This window comes from Cervus elaphus, chromosome 15 (assembly GCF_910594005.1).
Source record: "Cervus elaphus chromosome 15, mCerEla1.1, whole genome shotgun sequence".
NCBI classification, from domain to species: Eukaryota; Metazoa; Chordata; class Mammalia; order Artiodactyla; family Cervidae; genus Cervus; species Cervus elaphus.
Genome location: NC_057829.1, coordinates 63580522 through 63597888, shown reverse-complemented (window position 1 = coordinate 63597888; position 17367 = coordinate 63580522). Strand labels below are relative to the sequence as shown.

General features: G+C 45.0%; 1 protein-coding gene across 4 annotated transcripts in view; it reads right to left on the bottom strand.

Annotated features, from left to right (window-relative positions):
* CNNM1 (cyclin and CBS domain divalent metal cation transport mediator 1) overlaps window positions 1-17367 on the bottom strand; it is a 64879-nt gene that overhangs the window by 22877 nt on the left and 24635 nt on the right. For 2 of the 4 annotated variants that reach the window (XM_043926543.1, XM_043926541.1), the window contains exons 2-7: window positions 12514-12657; window positions 8496-8636; window positions 5872-6041; window positions 4081-4180; window positions 3682-3729; window positions 224-286 (exon numbers count right to left, since the gene is read on the bottom strand). In XM_043926543.1, the coding sequence (XP_043782478.1) occupies window positions 224-286; window positions 3682-3729; window positions 4081-4180; window positions 5872-6041; window positions 8496-8636; window positions 12514-12657 (666 nt within the window). The remainder of the gene's footprint in view (window positions 1-223; window positions 287-3681; window positions 3730-4080; window positions 4181-5871; window positions 6042-8495; window positions 8637-12513; window positions 12658-17367) is intronic. The other 2 variants (XM_043926544.1, XM_043926542.1) reach the window with 1 other exon arrangement.

The window sequence follows — 17367 nt, the reverse complement described above, 5'->3', positions numbered from 1 at the left end:
GGGCCTCAGTTCATAAGTGACAGCACCGCACCAGCAATGCTTGGGCAGTGAGTACCAGTGAGTATTAGCAGTGCATCGTGCTATGCCTTCGTCCTGGGTGTGTCTGTTGGGAGAGGCTAGTTTTCATGTGGGACAGTGACAGAGACCAAAGGCCTCTTGTAAACCCCATGAATCTATGGAGACCCCATGGATCTATGGAGACCGAGACCCCATGCATGTTTACCTGGGGAGCCTGCCAGAGAGTCCCCTCTGCTGAAGGCGAAGGTACGAGACACAGAGACGGGCACTAAAGAGTCAAGGATTTGTGAGTTGCGAAGGGGAAGATAAACACAAAAGGAGAGAGACAAAGAGCGAAGTGGGTGAGACAGTCTGCTCCTGGATCTTCACAATATCCCATTTCTCTGCCAAAGGGAGTCTTGCCTCTGGAAACATGGAAATCACATCTTCTCACAAAGTCACTCTCCGGAAAGAAGAAAATAAATAGATTTTGCTGAAGGTCTTCCAAAAAGATGCACAATAATCTCAGAGGGGATGAGACCCACCAGTGACAAGAACAGGTAGTGCCCCAGCAGGAGTAGGCGTGGGCAGTGTTCCCTCTGAGGCACCTTCTTGAGCCAGCACTTGTGTTGGGAGCCCAGCACTGCATTCCCCCAGGCCCTTCCGACTGCCTTAGGGCTTCTCACCTGCAGCAGGGCTGAAAGCAAAGTGCAAGCTCCTGCTAGGGGCATCCTTGAGGAAGAGGAGGCCATCTTCTGCCTCGGACTCCTAGGAGTTCCCTCAGTGGGCACAGTGCTGGGGACAGCTAGAGCCTCGGGACACAGGAGGGGCAGTTTCTAGCAATCTTAATGTGAATCAACTTGATAAACTAAATCATAGTCACTTCTTAGCAAGTACAAGTGCTCCAAAACACCTCTCTTCCTATCCCCTTTTCCTTCTCTCTCTTTCCCCACAGTCTGAAATGATGCTGGCTATCACTTGGGGCCTGGGTGAAGTGGAGTGTGTAGTAATATTCCAGTCCTTCCCCAACCTTGACCCTCAGCAGTATTTCCGGGAGGGAATCTGTCTTTATCCCTCTTTTCTGATCATTCCCAGAACCCCTTCCAAGAAGCTAAATGAAGTCAGTCTGCAGGGGACAGCACACTGAAATAGGTGGCTTTGGCAGTCTTAGTTGCTGTACCCGATGACTTGCCTGAAATTACCCAATAGTGTAAAGGGGAGAGGGGAGAGCCTTATCCTACCTGATAATCATTTACTTTGTCAAATAATCATATTCTTTGTCAAAGAATATTTAAACGGGCCCCTAGTGTTGCAAGACACACTGGAATAAGAAACCCCATTGTCTTGAGAAGAAACCTAGTGCTTCCAGGCCACAAATTAAATATATCTCAGTCAAGCAAATAGGAGACTTGTTCTCTCCCACTTCCACACCCCTGTGGGCATCTGTTCTGGTCACGCTGGGCTCAGGCCCCATTCCTCCAGATTACCAAGCTCACTGTGGTTCTCCTGGGTTCCCTGGCAATCAGAACCAAAACAAAGGAGACAGTGCTGACTGTTTCCTTCACCTAGCACAGGAAAAGCAGAGGACAGACTTATAACCTCAGACTGACTTATAACCTCAGTCTCAACTTTGAGACATCAGTCACAGGGCCAGTGTTCTAGCAAATTCAACATCTCATTTATCACCCTCAAGGCTGACAAAGCTCTAGACTGACATCAAGGACAGGGCTAGTTAGGTAGGCTGAGATCCTACAAGGGTCCACCACCTTGTGGTTCAGCCTTAAGCTCTTCCTTGACCTACAAGTAAGGTTCTTGGACAGTGAAAGATTCTGGGTGGCTGGACCTGGGCTGAGAGGTGGACCTGGAATAAGCAGGGGCAGGGGGTAGTGGTGGTGGTCTTTGCAGTTATCCACACCTCACTCTATTAGGTGTGGAGGGCTCATGGGGGAGAATGGAAAATGTCTCTATATCACTACAAGCTAATTTGATTTCTTTTTCCTCCTGAAGATGGATAAATAAAGATGCTCAGAAGTGTGGGGAGGGAAAGAGAGGTTAATATTTCTTTTTAGTTAACCAGTTTTGAAGGAGAGATTTCTATTGCAGGTTTATTCTGTCTCAATGATAAAATGGATTTTGATTGAAAGAACTAGAGGCAGGAAGCAAGGAGGAAACCAGATAACATTTTCCTACTACTTAAAAAATTTTTTTTTAAAGAAGAAAGTCATGTAAATTAGATTGCTTGGGACCTTTACACAGCAATTTACCCCGAGTCCCCACTTCTTCTGGTCTTATGTAAAGGCCAACACATCTAGGTAACACTTTGAATCTCAGTAGTCACTCTACCTTGTGCAAGCACCAATGTGATGGCTGGTGGAGACCTCCTTTAGAGAACCAAGGTCTACTTGGTCCTACAGACCATCCCTCTCCCATATCTTGACTTCTTGTTCTGCCAACTGATGCTTCCTTCACCAACCTTAATTGAGGTTTGCCGGTTTATAAGATACCAGGGTTTTTTATGTTACAGCCCTCCTTCCACATATGTGGGACCACTCCTTGGGTGTGGGCAGCTATTTCAATTTCATTTAAGCCCTCTGTTGGGCCAGGATGGGAAATTACACTGTAAATTGTCCCAATATTCCCACATAGAAATGATATCCTGGACCACGTTGGATCTAAGATCTGTATTTCATTGTGCTGTTTGAATGAGTCGGGCCCCTGGAATGCATTGAGGTAAATAATTGCATTGAGGTGATTCGGAGCAAGTCATTTCTTTAGTTTCTCTGTTAAAACAGTATCTGCTTTTCAGGTGCCAAAGATTGTGAGTTCAAGTTTTGGGACCCTCTGATAAATCCCAATATAAAGCACTATGGAAGATTTTTTTTTTTATGATGAGAAAAAACACCCATTTGGCATTAAAATGGCCACCATAAATACTAAGAGCTGAAAGCAATGCAAAAGTCAGACTGGTGAATCAAAGACAAATCTAGAGAAATAATGCTTTCTGGATCACACTTATATCACAACAAATGCCATGCCCTCTAAACACAAGTACGATAACTGATGCAAGAAGCAGAGAGAAGGTAGAGCACAGAAGGGGCAGAGAACACCCACCAGCAGCCTGTGCCAGCCCCTGCCATCAGCATGCACGGCCAGTCGCAGACCCCTCTCCACCTGCTGAGATGTGGCCAATGAGCAAAGAGAAGCAGATGAGCAACATACGTGCCAGCCAGGGGTTTACATCCTAAGATCTTGCTGTTGCTGCTTACTAAATGCCACAGACACAATAATAGCATATTAAGGTTTGCAAGTAGAGGACAGAGGGTGAATTATCACAGTACAGAAGGAACGGTTCAACCTCCAGCAGAGCACACAAAACCGCCTGCTTGCATTCCCTGGCAGGTGACAGCAAATGGTGCCTCCCCTCACAACCTCCCTCGCTGGTCATTCATCACTTTGCACATGAGCAGAGAAGCAGCAGAAAACATTCTAGACTCTCAGAAACTAAGCCCCCCATGGCCTGCGGGTACCTGGCAGAAAGCAGTGTTCCTGGCAGAGCATACAAAGAGGCTGCCAGCATTTTTGCTAGTCCCAGCCCAGGCTGAGAGTGGTCAGTCCGGGTCCCCAGACTGGGCTGAGGCAGGACCTTGGCAGGGAGGACGAGGGAGGGGTTTGAGAGATACATACGAAAGACAGAGGATCCAGCCAGACTTCCAACCTTCCGCACATCGTTATCTAAGGACAGAAGGATGCAGTGTGTTTCAGAGGCAATTCAGAAAACACACCTTCTTAAAGGAATTCTCCCTCTTCCACCCCACCCACAGCACCAATCAACCCTGAAAAAATAGGGTAATCAGGTGGAAGTATAAAGAGTAAAATAAATGTGTCTTTTCATATTGAAAATTACCACTATCCATCCCTAACACTGGATAATGTTACAGTCTACCATGTACTTCCACTTCTAAAGTCTGGGAAAGTAAAAGGCTTGTCCGGGGTCCATAACAGAGTCATGACTTGGAACCCAGATGCATTTTCTCCACTATCCCACTGCTTCCCCAATAAGCTATGGCTTGGAAACTGGAATACCTGAGCAAGCAGTGGTCATGATGGCTGGGACACCATAGTAGGTGAAGGCTCCGTTCTCGAAGCGAAGGCCTTCCTTACCAACCTCCACCTCCACTTTACCCTGGAGAAAGAAGGAAGTGTGCTAAGGGTGTGGACGAGCACTTCCAGCTCTTTTAGTGAAGACTACCCTAAGCACTTCTGTTTGGATAATAAGTGGACCTAAAATCTTATCACAGGAGAATGTGAATTCCATCCAGATATGTTTTGGAAACAGCAGCTTTAACTTCAGGAGTCCTTGGCAGTAAAGTCCTTGCTTAGTTCATAAAGAAGTATCCAGTCATGAACATGCAAGCTTTCCTTGAAGACTCTAATGGTTCCTTCATGAGGCAGGTCCAGCTAGCTCAGGACCCCATGAACCCCATAAACTGCTCCAGTGGTATAGTCTGAGAATAGACCATCTCTATTATCTCTAGCTGAGATAAAGCCAGATTCTGTGAGAAGCTTGAGCATATGGTATGCTATTAGGGGTCTGAAACCATGTATATGCACTGCAAGGATCCACCCCAGACCGTACGAGGTCTGTACTATTTTTACCCCCAGTTTTAAAGATGAATCAATTTTGAGGCTCATAAAGATTACATAACCGAGTCAAGGTTAGTTAATTAGTACCAATATTGGAATTTCAAAACTAGGTCTTTCCAATTTCTGAACCTACCCTCTTGCCCCTATATTTTACCCCCGCCAAGATTTATTTGAAAATGGTTACATTTATATTAGGCACAAGACTCTACTTGCGTTCCTTGTGTTATATAAACAATGTAAACACCCTTCTCAATTTCCAACAGTGAAGAATGCGACTCCATTTCTGGAGAAGGCAGCATTTTAATGAGGCTATCTGGAAGGATGGGTTTGAGGCATATACCGTGTCCAAGCAGACAGGTGGCAGGGGGACTGTAACAGAGAGGCCCTTTCTAAGTCAGTGTGAATTTAATTAAGATTTTAAGACAATCATTGTATTTAGGGTTCACCAGATTCTATTGGGAAGAGACGGTGAATAGGGACGGGGCTAATGGTGGAGCCAGGCCAGAAGGCGGGGCTGGAACCATGCCTGACACCTATTTACAGGCCTCTCCACTGAGCGACTGAACTGAACTGAACTGAACTGAACTGAACTGAACCACTTATTTACACCCCCCTCAGGGCAGGGGGAGGGGTGACTGTATTCATGTGCGTACCAGGAAGATGCTGCATCTCTCTCATTTGCTTGTTTATTCCCTCATAGTCCCCTAAGGAGAAGATTAAGGGACTGCAACGGTTGATGTGTGGCAGAGAGAGTGGACGTGTTCCATGTGCCTCCAGACAGCAGAGCAAGGACCAGTGGGTGGAAATCAGAGATGGTGAGATTTTAGCGAGACAGAGAGAAGAGCTTAAAACAAGGAGTGCCTGAAATTTGGGAGGCAGTGCACAGTTGCATTCCTGGGCATGGCCAAGCAGAGACAAGAGGTGATAGGGATTTTGTAGGACACCAGTTTAGGAAGTTCAGCAGCAGAACCCCCTTGGTTGGGAGTTACCCACTGCACCCCCAACCACAAACATTGCTGACATCAGACTAAATGCCATCTAGATCCCATCACTCTAGGATGCCAGCCAGTCACACCTGTCTCCTTCTGTGAGTCATGGACAAACGCCCGCCCCAGCTGGCCTTGCTCCCAAGGCAGCCTTGGAACTTGGCTTGGAGGAGGCATGGGCATTCCTCTTTAGCCTGGAGAAGTCCCATCTTGCCCTTGGAGGGTCCAGGGCTTTCCCACTCACCTGCAGAAGCAGCACAAAGTAGTCCACTGGGCGGTTGCGCTGATAGAGGTAGTGTTCTGGGGCCTTCTTGTTCTTCTCATCAAACTTCAGCTCCTGAATCACGTTGGGATGTTTCAAGAGCCGGAGCAGGATCTTCTCCGAGAGGTACAGAGACTTAAACGGCTCCACTTCTAGGGGAGAGTGAAGGTAGGAGGAATGGGCAGCAGGGAGGAATCAGGGTGGACACACCAGAGCCATTCCCGCTCCATGCTCCATCCTGCAATTCCCTTGGGTGGGTGGGTGGGGGAGGGGTGTCTTAAGCCCAGTGTGCATCTTTGGGCCCTCTGGGGTATGGGTCCCTGCACTGGCATCTCAGGCTGCTGTTTTGACAGTGTCCATTTTGTTATTAATTTTCTCCTTGATTTTCTTTAAAGCTGCACATAGACTTAAAAAAGAAGAAAATCCTGCCATTTGTGACAGCACAGATGAACCTGAAGGATGTTATGCTAGGTGACATAAGCCAGGCACAGAGGGACAAATACCCATGATACCATTTATATGATGAATCTAAAATAGTCAAATTCATAGAAACAGAGAGTAGAATGGACTGGGAGAAGGAGGTAATGGGGATATTAGTCAGAGGGTATAGAGTTCCAGTTATGCCAGATGAATAAATCCGAGAGATCTACTGCACAGCATATAGAGCCCAAGAACAATACTATACTGAAGACTCTAGAGAGTCCCTTGGACAGCAAGGAGATCCAACTAGTCCAACCTAAAGGAAATCAGTCCTGAATATTCATTGGAACGACTGATGCTGAAGCTGAAACTCCAATACTTCGGCCACCTGATGCCAAGAACTGACTCCTTGGAAAAGACGCTGATGCTGGGAAAGATTGAAGGTGGGAGGAGAAGGGGATGACAGAGGGTGAGATGGTTGGATGGCATCACCTACTCCATGCACATGAGTTTGAGTAAACTCTGGGAGTTGGTGATGGACCGGGAGGCCTGGCGTGCTGCAGTCCGTGGGGTTGCAAAGAGTCGGACATGACTGAGCGACTGAACTGAACTGAACTGATACTTAAAATTTTGCTAAGATCTTATGTTAACACACACACACACACACACACAGATAGTAATAACACATATAGAAGGTGGGAGGAAACTTTTGGAAGTGATGGATATGTTTATGGCACAGGTTATGATGATGGTTTTATGAACGTATGTGTATTTCCAAGCTCATCAAGTTGTTTACATTAAATAGGTACCATTTTTTGTATGTCAACTATACTGCAATAAAGTGGTTTAAAAAGCAACTGGAGTTGAACATGGATAAGTAAGCCATGTGAACATGGCTAAAAGGCTTTAATTCTATGATCAAATGAAATACGGAGAATTTAATCTGACTTATTTGTATGATGTATATCTGTTGAGTGAAATGAAATTTCAAGTTTACAGGAACACTTAATTATTTAAGTGGAAAGTTCTCAATAAGAAGCATCATTGAATCATATTTACATATTAATATTATTTATTATTATTATATTATTATTTATATTATGTTATACTATAGTATTATATTAGCCGCTTCCCTGGTGGCTCAGATGGTAAAGTGTCTGCCTGCAATGCAGGAGACCCGGGTTCAATCCCTGGGTTGGGAAGATCCCCTGGAGAAGGAAATGGCAACCCACTCCAGTACTCTTGCCTGGAAAATCCCATGGAGAGAGGAGCCTGGTAGGCTGCAGTCCATGGGGTCGCAAAGAGTCGGACACGACTGAGCAACTTCACATAGTATTATATTATGGCATATCATTATATTTACAGATACATCTGCTTTGTTCTAGGAAATCAGATACCTAGTTGACATCTGTAGTCAACATTGAGAGATTATATTAGAACTATAAAGTCAGAACTATATTACATGTTGAAAACCCTAAAGAAGCTCCAATTTAAAATTTTCTACCTTTTAGCATCTGGAACAGTACTAGCATTCATTATACACTCAATAAATACATGCTGGATTAATTAAATAGTGAACTTACTAATGTGTGTGATCGTTGTAGGTCAGCACATTAATTAGGCATGAGTGAGAAGATTAGATAGTTCAAAGACAATTTTACCTTCTTTACAAGAAGGAGAAGTTTATCTTTGGATCCTCTCTCTTTTTCCTCTAAAGATTCTGGGATTCACAATTCACGTCTGTATTTGAAGAACTCATAGGCCTACATGGCTCCTGGAGGGTCCGGGCCCCAGGGCCTTTGTGGCTACATAGGACATCGCCTTGTCCCTCCCAGATGAACCCTCTGGACCACCAACCCCCACCATGAAGCAGGTAGAGGAAGGGAAAGTGCAGCAGTGGATTCCTCAGCTCTTTTCTCAAGTAGAAGAGAGAAAAGCAGAACTGCATCATACTTACTTACCCTGAGAAGACTGGAGGCTGAAAACGAGCAAATGTAGGGTCCTGTTGCCCAAGCAAATGTAGGGTGCCCTGCCCAAGGATAACCTCCTCTTGCAGAACAGCGGTTCTCAGTCCCTGCACTGGACTCACGTTACAAGGTATTAAGGATGACTGGTGCCTGGGTTCTACCCTCCAGAGCTGCCTTGCCTGCCTGGGGTGGAGATGCAGGAGGGCAGGGTCATCATACCTGTGGCCATGAAGCGGTGCGTGGCCAGCAGAAGCTGCGGTGAGATCTTCACCCTCATCTCCGAGTCGGAAAGCTTAAACAAGGAGAAGTCGTGCCGCTTCCTCTCCCTGTGTGGGACCCTCTGCTTTTTCCGATTGTCTGCTGTGGGAACAGGGGACAGATGGCAACGTTCTCAGAGTCACTGTTGATTTTTGGAGGTTTCACCTGAGACAGGTCCTTTGGGACCATGGGGATTTTTGGAAAGTGTCAACAAAGTCTCGGTATTAATTGCACTGAAGTGGTGAACAGTGGAAAAGCGGAAGGCTGGCCTGGGGCTCCCAAGTTCAGGCTTCTAGGGCTGGCTCCCCTGCTTATGAGCTGTGCAGCATCTCTAAGCATCACAGCACTTGTGTGCTTTCATTTATACAATAAAGTTAGTGATTAGTCATAACTCTTCTGCTCATAAGTTTAGTGCCTGCATGCTTAGCCACTCCATTGTGTCCGACTGTATTCAACCCCAGGGACTGTAGCCCGCCAGGTTCTTTTGTCCGTGGGATTCTCCAGGCAAGAATACTGGAGTGGGTAGCCATTCCCTTCTTCAGGGGTCTTCGCAACTCAGGGATAGAACTCAGGTCTCCTGCATCGTAGGCAGATTCTTTACCGTCTGAGCCACCAGGGAAGCCCCATAAGGTTAATGATTAATCGTAATTTTTCTGCTCATCTCAGGTAGTTATTATGAGACTTCCATCAGAATCTATCTGTGAAATGCTTACAAATAACTGTATGCTTACAAAAAGGCCTTCACACATGAGGGACTTGTGTTGTTAGCATCAAGGACTATGGCAGGGCCTGGGGGGTTTCTGCCTTGGCCATACTCCTGTCCTCAGAGCTGGACTCATCTGGTCTCTTCCCACTGATTTAAATCATGCTCTGAGCAGTACTGAGGGATGCCACCCAAAGGAGGAGGGGGGTGGTCACTCCCTCTTTCCACTCATAATTCTCTTGCTTCAACTCTGGCCCCTCCACTGGGAGAGAATTGGGGGAAACAAAGGAAAGAAGGAGAAAAAATGTGACTAGCTTTATAATTCATAAAGGTGAATTCTAAGGGTGGGGGCCTCAGGCAGGACTATTGCGATTATTGATTGAAAAAAATCTCTGCTTTTTCCAATTTAATTTTTCTCCCTGCTTTTTAAAATCTTGTCTAAAATGTATATATATTTTAGATCTTGTCTAAAATATATATATTTTCAGGGGGTGACTTCCCTGGTGGTCCAGTGGCTAAGACTTCATGCTCCCAAGGCAGGGGCCTGGGTTTGACCCCTGGTCAGGGATCTAAGATACCATATGCCACAATGAAGTGTTCGCATGTTGCAACTAAAAAGATCCTGAGTGCTACAACTAAGACCTGACACAGCCAAATAAATCAATAAAAATCTGTTTGGGGGTAAAGAGTAGGTTTTCTTTGGTCATATGTCTCTTGCTTTCCCTTAGTACTGAGTAAAATATTGAAACTTTAGCCTATCTCTCCTGGAGAAGGAAATGGCAACCCACTCCAGTATTCTTGCCTGGAAAATCCCATGGAAGGAGGAACCTGGTAGGCTACAGTCCATGGGGTCACAAAGAATCAGACACGACTGAGTGACTTCACTTTCACTTTCACTTTCAACCTGTGTTAGGGGAGCAGAGAAGCAAATTAGGGTTTTTCTAAAGTTGGCCTGGAGCAAAACAGGGGTGCAGGGAACTCTCAGTACAGGCTGAACAGACACAGTGGAAATGAAAGGGAGAGAACTCCAGGGGACGGGCTCCCAGGGACTCCCCCCCTCTTTCTGATTTTGCTCTGCCACATGACTGAGTTCCCTTCTAGAAGGAAGAAAGTGCCCTCCTCCACACTGCTCTCTTGTGGGCCTGCCTTGGACTCCCGGCCCCGGCTTTAAGGCTCCTTGTGTCTGGGTGCCACAAATGGTGAGATCCCACAGTGAGATCCAGGCCCAGCTGTCCTGGGGTTCAGGATCTGGGGAGAAGCAACCAGTAGTCCTGGCTCCTCAGCTTTCTCACCTTTCTTAACGATTCATGCTTATTTATGAGTGGGAAAATCATAACCCTCTCTTTTAGAGAGAGGATGGTTTAGCAAGAGAGCAGCAAAGATATCTATCAGATCATTCTTTTCCAATTACTAGTAAGTAACCTTCTGATTTACATGATGTGTTCATCTAAATATTCCCTCTCTCTCCTCCATCAGAATGCTACCGAATAGTTCATCACTGGAGAATCAGTTTCCTCTGATCTCCCTCTTCATTCCTTCTATTTTATTTTATTTATTTTTAAAATACTTTTTTTGATGTGAACCATTTTTACAGTCTTTATTGAATTTGTTATAATATTGCTTCTGTTTTATGTTTTGGTTTTTTTTGGCCATGAGGCATTTGGGGTCTTAGCTCTCCAAGCAAGGATTGAACCCATACCACCTGTGTTGGAAGATGAAGTCTTAACCACTGCACTGCCAGGGAAGTCCCCATTCCTTCTACTTTAATAGTGAGTATTGGAACATCAGGTTGTTGAAACAAATGCCCTAGGAAGAGCTTACTCACTTAGACTGTTGTCACTACTATTAACATCAGCCACTATTAACATCAGCCACTTCAGTGTGAATGTTTTCACCAATATATCTATTGAGACACTTGGGATTTCTAAATCTAGAGCAGAGTGATAGTCAGAGGTGGAGAAGGGGGAAAGGATTGGGGGATGGAGAGATCAACCCCTATTTTAAGGAGAGGAGCCGGGCCAGGGCTCCACTGCAGCAGCAGACACTGTGATGCTCCTGCTATGTTTCATCAAGGCTTGGCCCACCTTGGTCTGATCTCTTCTCACCCCAAAGGGAAGCACTCTTTCTGCACCACTCACTGCCTTAGAGTCTTGAAGTTTTTTCTGCTAGGAGCTTGTCTCTGAACAGTTGCCTCCAGCAAACTAAGGACACAGATCTGGAATGGGTTCTCTGAGGGGAGGATGGGGACTGCTGTCCCAGTTGATGAAATTGGGAGGAGGGGACACTTACTGGCCTAGGGACTCCCATGGATTTGATAACACTCCCATTGTCGAGGAAAGCAGGCCTTTGTAATGTTTGTGAGCAAAGCTTTGATAAGTTCCAGTAGCGAAAGCAGTCACTATCGCAGGGAGGAACCTGTGTTGTTGAGGGGGAGTGGGGAGGAGGGTGAGAAGACTAGAAAGGGGGGAGCAAGGACCAGAGCCAGGGGTGGAAAGGGAGGAAAACACACATAGGACAAGAGCAGCATCTAAAAGGATGACTTAGGTTTGGCTTAGGTTGTGCTGGGTGATGGAGAAGGCAATGGCAACCCACTCCAGTACTCTTGCCTGGAAAATCCCACGGACAGAGGAGCCTGGTGGGCTGCAGTCCATGGGGTCGCTAAAGGTCGGACACGACTGAGCGACTTCACTTTCACTTTTCACTTTCATGCATTGGAGAAAGCAATGGCAACCCACTCCAGTGTTCTTGCCTGGAGAATCCCAGGGACGGGGGAGCCTGGTGGGCTGCCGTCTGTGGGGTCGCACAGAGTCGGACACGACTGAAGCGACTTAGCAGCAGCAGCAACAGTGCTGGGTGATGTCATGAGTCTCTACAGCACACTGATGTTGTTGTGAGTGAATCATGAGTGGAACCCCTAGGGATGCCAGGGTCTGTGTCCAGGTGGACAAAGAGACAAACCAGGAACAACATGGGACAGAAACAAGGGCAGAGAGGTCATCCGAGGTGTACTTCATTTCCTGCATCCAAAGGAGGTCTCCTTCTCATAGTCTTGGCTCTGTTCCTGAAGGTTCTCTCTTGATAAACATTTAGCTAGCACACTCTCAGTGACTCAGCCATGGTTCAAGCTGGGGCATCTTGCCAGCCCCTGGCAGGAGGGGGCTGACACACAGCAACACTTGGGGCTTGTCCTGACGCCCTTTCACACTGTCCATTAAATTAAGCCAGCTCTGAGAACCTCAGAGGAAAATATGATGGCTTTGGACAAGAGCCACTTACTGTAGAGGTCAGTTTCATCCAGGATCTCCGACTTGATGATCTCCTCTATGATGTCCTCCAGTGTGACGATGCCCATCACCTCATAGAAGGGGTCCCCTTCTCCCTCGTTATTCACCCGCTGGACAATGGCCAGGTGAGACTTTCCTAGAGACAAAGGAAGTCATAGTTAAGCATCTGGGATATTTTCAGAGAACTTTCCTTGTGAGAAAATGATCCTAAATTGCTCTCTGACCAATCTTAGGACTGAACCACTGAACCCATTCCAGGATCTCTTTAAAATATGAAGTTTGTGTACAACCTCTTATAAATGAAACTTTATACTTTTATATCACTGTCTCTTTTCAGGCAAGTTACTTGGACTTCCCTGGTAGTCCAGTGATTAAGAATTTGCGTGCCAATACAGGGCACATGAGTTTGATCCATGGTCTGGGAAGATTCCACATGCCTCAGAACAGCTAAGCCTGTGTGCTACAACTACTGAGCCTGTGCTCTAGAGCCCACGTGCCACATCTAGAGAAAGCCCATGTGTGGGAACAAAGACCCAGTACAACCACAAATAAATAAATAAATAAAAAGAAAGTTACCTGATATACACAATGCCATTTAAATTTTTTTTTTTTACTATAACTTTCCTGTATTGAGAAGTATATCTAAGCTGAAGGAGGATGAAGGATGAATAATCTAATTGAGAGAATTAGAATTTGGAGTTAGAAGAACTAGGTTAGAAGCCTGCAAACCTCCCCACCGCCATCCTTAACTCTCTTAGTGAGTCTCTGTGCAACTCACCCTGGACAAACCAGTACATTAAACCTGTACTGAATCTCAAGCTTCTCATCCAGCATTAGAGGATAATACTAAAATGGAGATTCTCAATGTGGCTCCCAGAGGCTTTGATACGCCTCCCATTGAGAAGTGTGGTCTAATCTCCTCCCTTGAGTCTGGGCAGGCTTGTGACTGCTTCAATCAATGGAGAACAGGGAAAGTGAAAGTGTTAGTTGCTCAGTTGTGTCTGACTCTCTGTGACCCCATGGACTGTAACCCATCGGGCTCCTCTGTCCATGAAATTCTCCAAGCCCAGGGGATCTTCCTGACCCAGGGATCAAGCCCGGGTCTCCTGCCTTGCAAATAGATTCTTTACCACCTGAGCCACCAAGGAAGCCCAGAGAACAGAGAAGTGTCTGCGATGAGGCTTCTGAGAATGCATCATAAAAGGCATGTAGCTTTTGCTGCAGAAACACTCTAAGAAGTCTGACAACTACCTTGAGGCCACCATGGTGAAGGGGACCCATGTCGGTGCTTAGGTGACAGTCCCAGCTAAGCCTGGCCTTTCAGCCTTCTCACCAAAGTGCCAGACAGGTTAGAGAAGAAGCCTTCTATGGCAGTGGATCCTGCCCCACCTGCTGGCATCCTCCCCAGCCATCTAAGACGTTTCTAGCCACCAGCACAATCACTGTGAAGCAGAGATAAGCAACTCCCACTGAATTCCTGACTCAGGAATCTGCAAGCATGATAAAATGGTTGTTGTTTTATGCTTCCAAGTTTTGAGGTGGCTTGTTAATAGCAGCAGTTAACTACGACAATCAATTTCCATCAAGTGATTCTGGAGTTCAAATGACCTAGTGGATGTGTCCAGGATCAGTTGCACAAATAGTCACTAGGGTAGTTAGGGAGTAGGGGCAGGGAGGTTTCCATGGTGTGGAGGCACCGTATAAACTATGTCATAGGCATTTAGTTAACTTACTGCTCAACAACTGACTAACAATAGTTAACATTTATTGAGCTAACTACATGCCAGGTACCATTTGGAGCACTTTACATGTATCAGTTCGTTTCATCCCCATAACAACCCCTGAGACAAGTACCGCTATTATTCCTCTTTTACAAGTGAAACAACTGAGGCACAGATTGGTTAACTAATAAGCCTAAAGTTACAGTCTGTGTAAGTGGCAAAGCTAGATTTTGTGAACCCAGGTAAACTGGGTTTTGGTCCTAACCTAGAGACTGTCTTACCTAAGAGTCCTGCTTCACCTTGGTTTATTTTCATCCGCTGATAGATGCATTTTCTGGATCTGTTTCTAAAAGGACAATCTGGGTGGTTCTTTTCCTTCTATCTCCTTAAATTAGGAGAATATCTAGGGTAGTGATTCAGATGCTATTCTTGCCCCCCACCCCCCAAAAAAAGGAAGTTCATGCCTTATCACTGCTATCGTGTATAAGCTTTTGCTCACCCACTGCTAGAAATAGCAGAGTAGTAAGCTTGCCAGTGCATAAATAACCATTAAAATTTAAACAACATGAATTTCTGTATCAAATACCTCAAATCGCAAGATAGTTATTTATTGGGATTTTTAACAGGACAGATGGCATCTATATCACTCAAAAATAGTCTCTAATTTCCTCCCCACCTTCAACTCATCCTGCGACTTACTCCCAAACTGACTTGATCAGGCCACTCCCCCGCTCAAACAGCCTCCCTAGTGTGCACAAAATCAAATCTAGGCTCATTAGTTTGGTATTCTCAAGACTGTAAAATGTAGCACCTCCCTGTCTTTCTAACTGCATGCCCCGCCACATCCTCCAAATATCCTGTACTCCAGAGGAACCATGTTACCTCCAGCTTCCTCCACATCCATTTTCCAGGTTCTTACTCACACTGTTTCCTTTTTCCATTCTGTCTCCATTGGACCTTCAAGCTTCAGCTCAGTGCCAGCTCTTCAAGAAAGCTCTCCTGGATTTGTCCCATTCTGAATCTGAACCAAACTTTCCTTGCCTGTGTCTCTAAGCCCTTGACAACTCCATTAAAGCATTTATCACAATTTGCTGCTTCTCATAACTTATAATGTGTGTGTCCTCTACAGCAGCAGTCCCCAAACGTTTTGGCACCAGGGACTGGTTTCGTGGAAGACAATTTTTCCATGGATGGGGAGGGGGATGGTTTTGAGATGATTCAAGTGCATTACACTTACTGTGAATTTTATTTCTAATCTAATGCCGCCACCGATCTGACAGGAGGTACCAGTCCGTGGCCTGGAGGCTGGGGACCCCTGCTCTACTGGGCCTACATTTCTTCCTCAGATTGTAAGATTCTTCCGGACAAAGGCTCATACACTTAGTCAGGGTTCTCTCTACACGACAGGCAACCAATAAGTGCCTGATGAACTGAACTAAGACTGAATAAAAATCCACAGTTTATGTAATACATGATATTAAAACCAGACAAAACCCTTTTTAAAAACTAAAATGCAGTGTGTTTAAATTAACATTTAAACTGAATCAGTGGTTCTAAAATTATACTTTGAAACAATGACATCCTGCCCAATTGGATTGAAGTGTTTTGTAGCTTAAATTAGATTATGTTAATTGTTAGGATGTGCTCAATTTAAAATTGTTTTTTTTTAACACATGTTCTTAAACTTCTGGCACCTGCTCTTACTTTTCTGCTAACATGTGCTAGCAGATGACAAAACAAATGACTAGCATAATGGAAAAAGTTGGAAAAGTGATTTCTTAAAATTATTTTCTATAATTGGATAACTTTTTGTTATGTGGAGCCCAGAATATATATAATACAGCCATACTTCCTGCCACTAAGAGGTTAGTTCATATAATGGGATTAAATAAATCAACATCTTGTGTTGTTTCACAAGAAGTGTCCTAACTTCCATGTGAAAATCCACCTTTGGTCTACACCTTTCAAGGTCAATTTGAGGACAAACTATATGATCATCAGTGAATAATGATTTCAAGTCCTAATTATATGATATTCAAGACAATGTACTTGTGTAATCTATTTAGAAATACTTTATAATTCACAATCAGCCTTTATGATTCCGTCAAGTGCCTATAGAGATCTACAAACAAATGAACGAAGTCATTGTTTCTTGGGGACAGATTGGAACAGGAATCAATAGTCACATAACCCTGTTCTGAGCTGACAATGGGACAAGAAAACCAGCTGTTCCCATGACACACATACCCCAGGTCCTTCCCTCAAAGCAGCTGGCCTTGGAGACGTAACTCCTGGCACTCCTCCTCTTCCTGGGCCCCAGAAGTTCTGGGGAGCTGTGGGCCTGGGACGGAGTAGGTTCATGTCTCTATTAGAGAGCTTATCAACCCTGAGGGATGACCTATGAGTGTTCAAAACTGCGGCCATGGGGGCTCAAATTTTGCAAGTGTTTTCATTTTTTGCTGGGCAAAAACTGGTTTCTAACATGCTTTATTTCTCCTCCCATGTTTACTGTGTTTACTTCCAAATGGCACACGTGAGGGAGTGGCTTCAATCTTGGTTGATCCCCTCTGCTGTCCTACACGGTTCTGTGAATGCTGTCCCTCTAGAGACTAGCAGAATTTCTCAAGTTCCTTCTGATAACCACTAGCCTATTGATTTCAATTTCCTTCCAACTTACTAAAAATTTGGGTATCTGTGAAAGAAATTTAAAATATCGATAACCTCAGGTATGCAGATGATACCACCCTTAAGGCAGAAAGTGAAGAAGAACTAAAGAGCCTCTTGATGAAAGTGGAAGAGTAGAGTGAAAAACATTCAAAAAACTAAGATCATGGCATCTGGTCTCATCACTTCACGGAAAATGGATGGGGAACAATGGAAACAGTGAGAGACTTTATTTTCTTGGGCTCCAAAATCACTGCAGATGGTGACTGCAGCCATGGAATTAAAAGATGCTTGCTCCTTGGAAGAAAAGCTATGACAAACCTAGAGAGCTTATTAAAAAGTAGAGACATTACTTTGCCAACAAAGGTCTATCTAGTCAAAGCTATGGTTTTTCCAGTATTCATGTATGGATGTGAGAATTGGACTATAAAGAAAGCTGAGTGACAAAGAATTGATGCTTT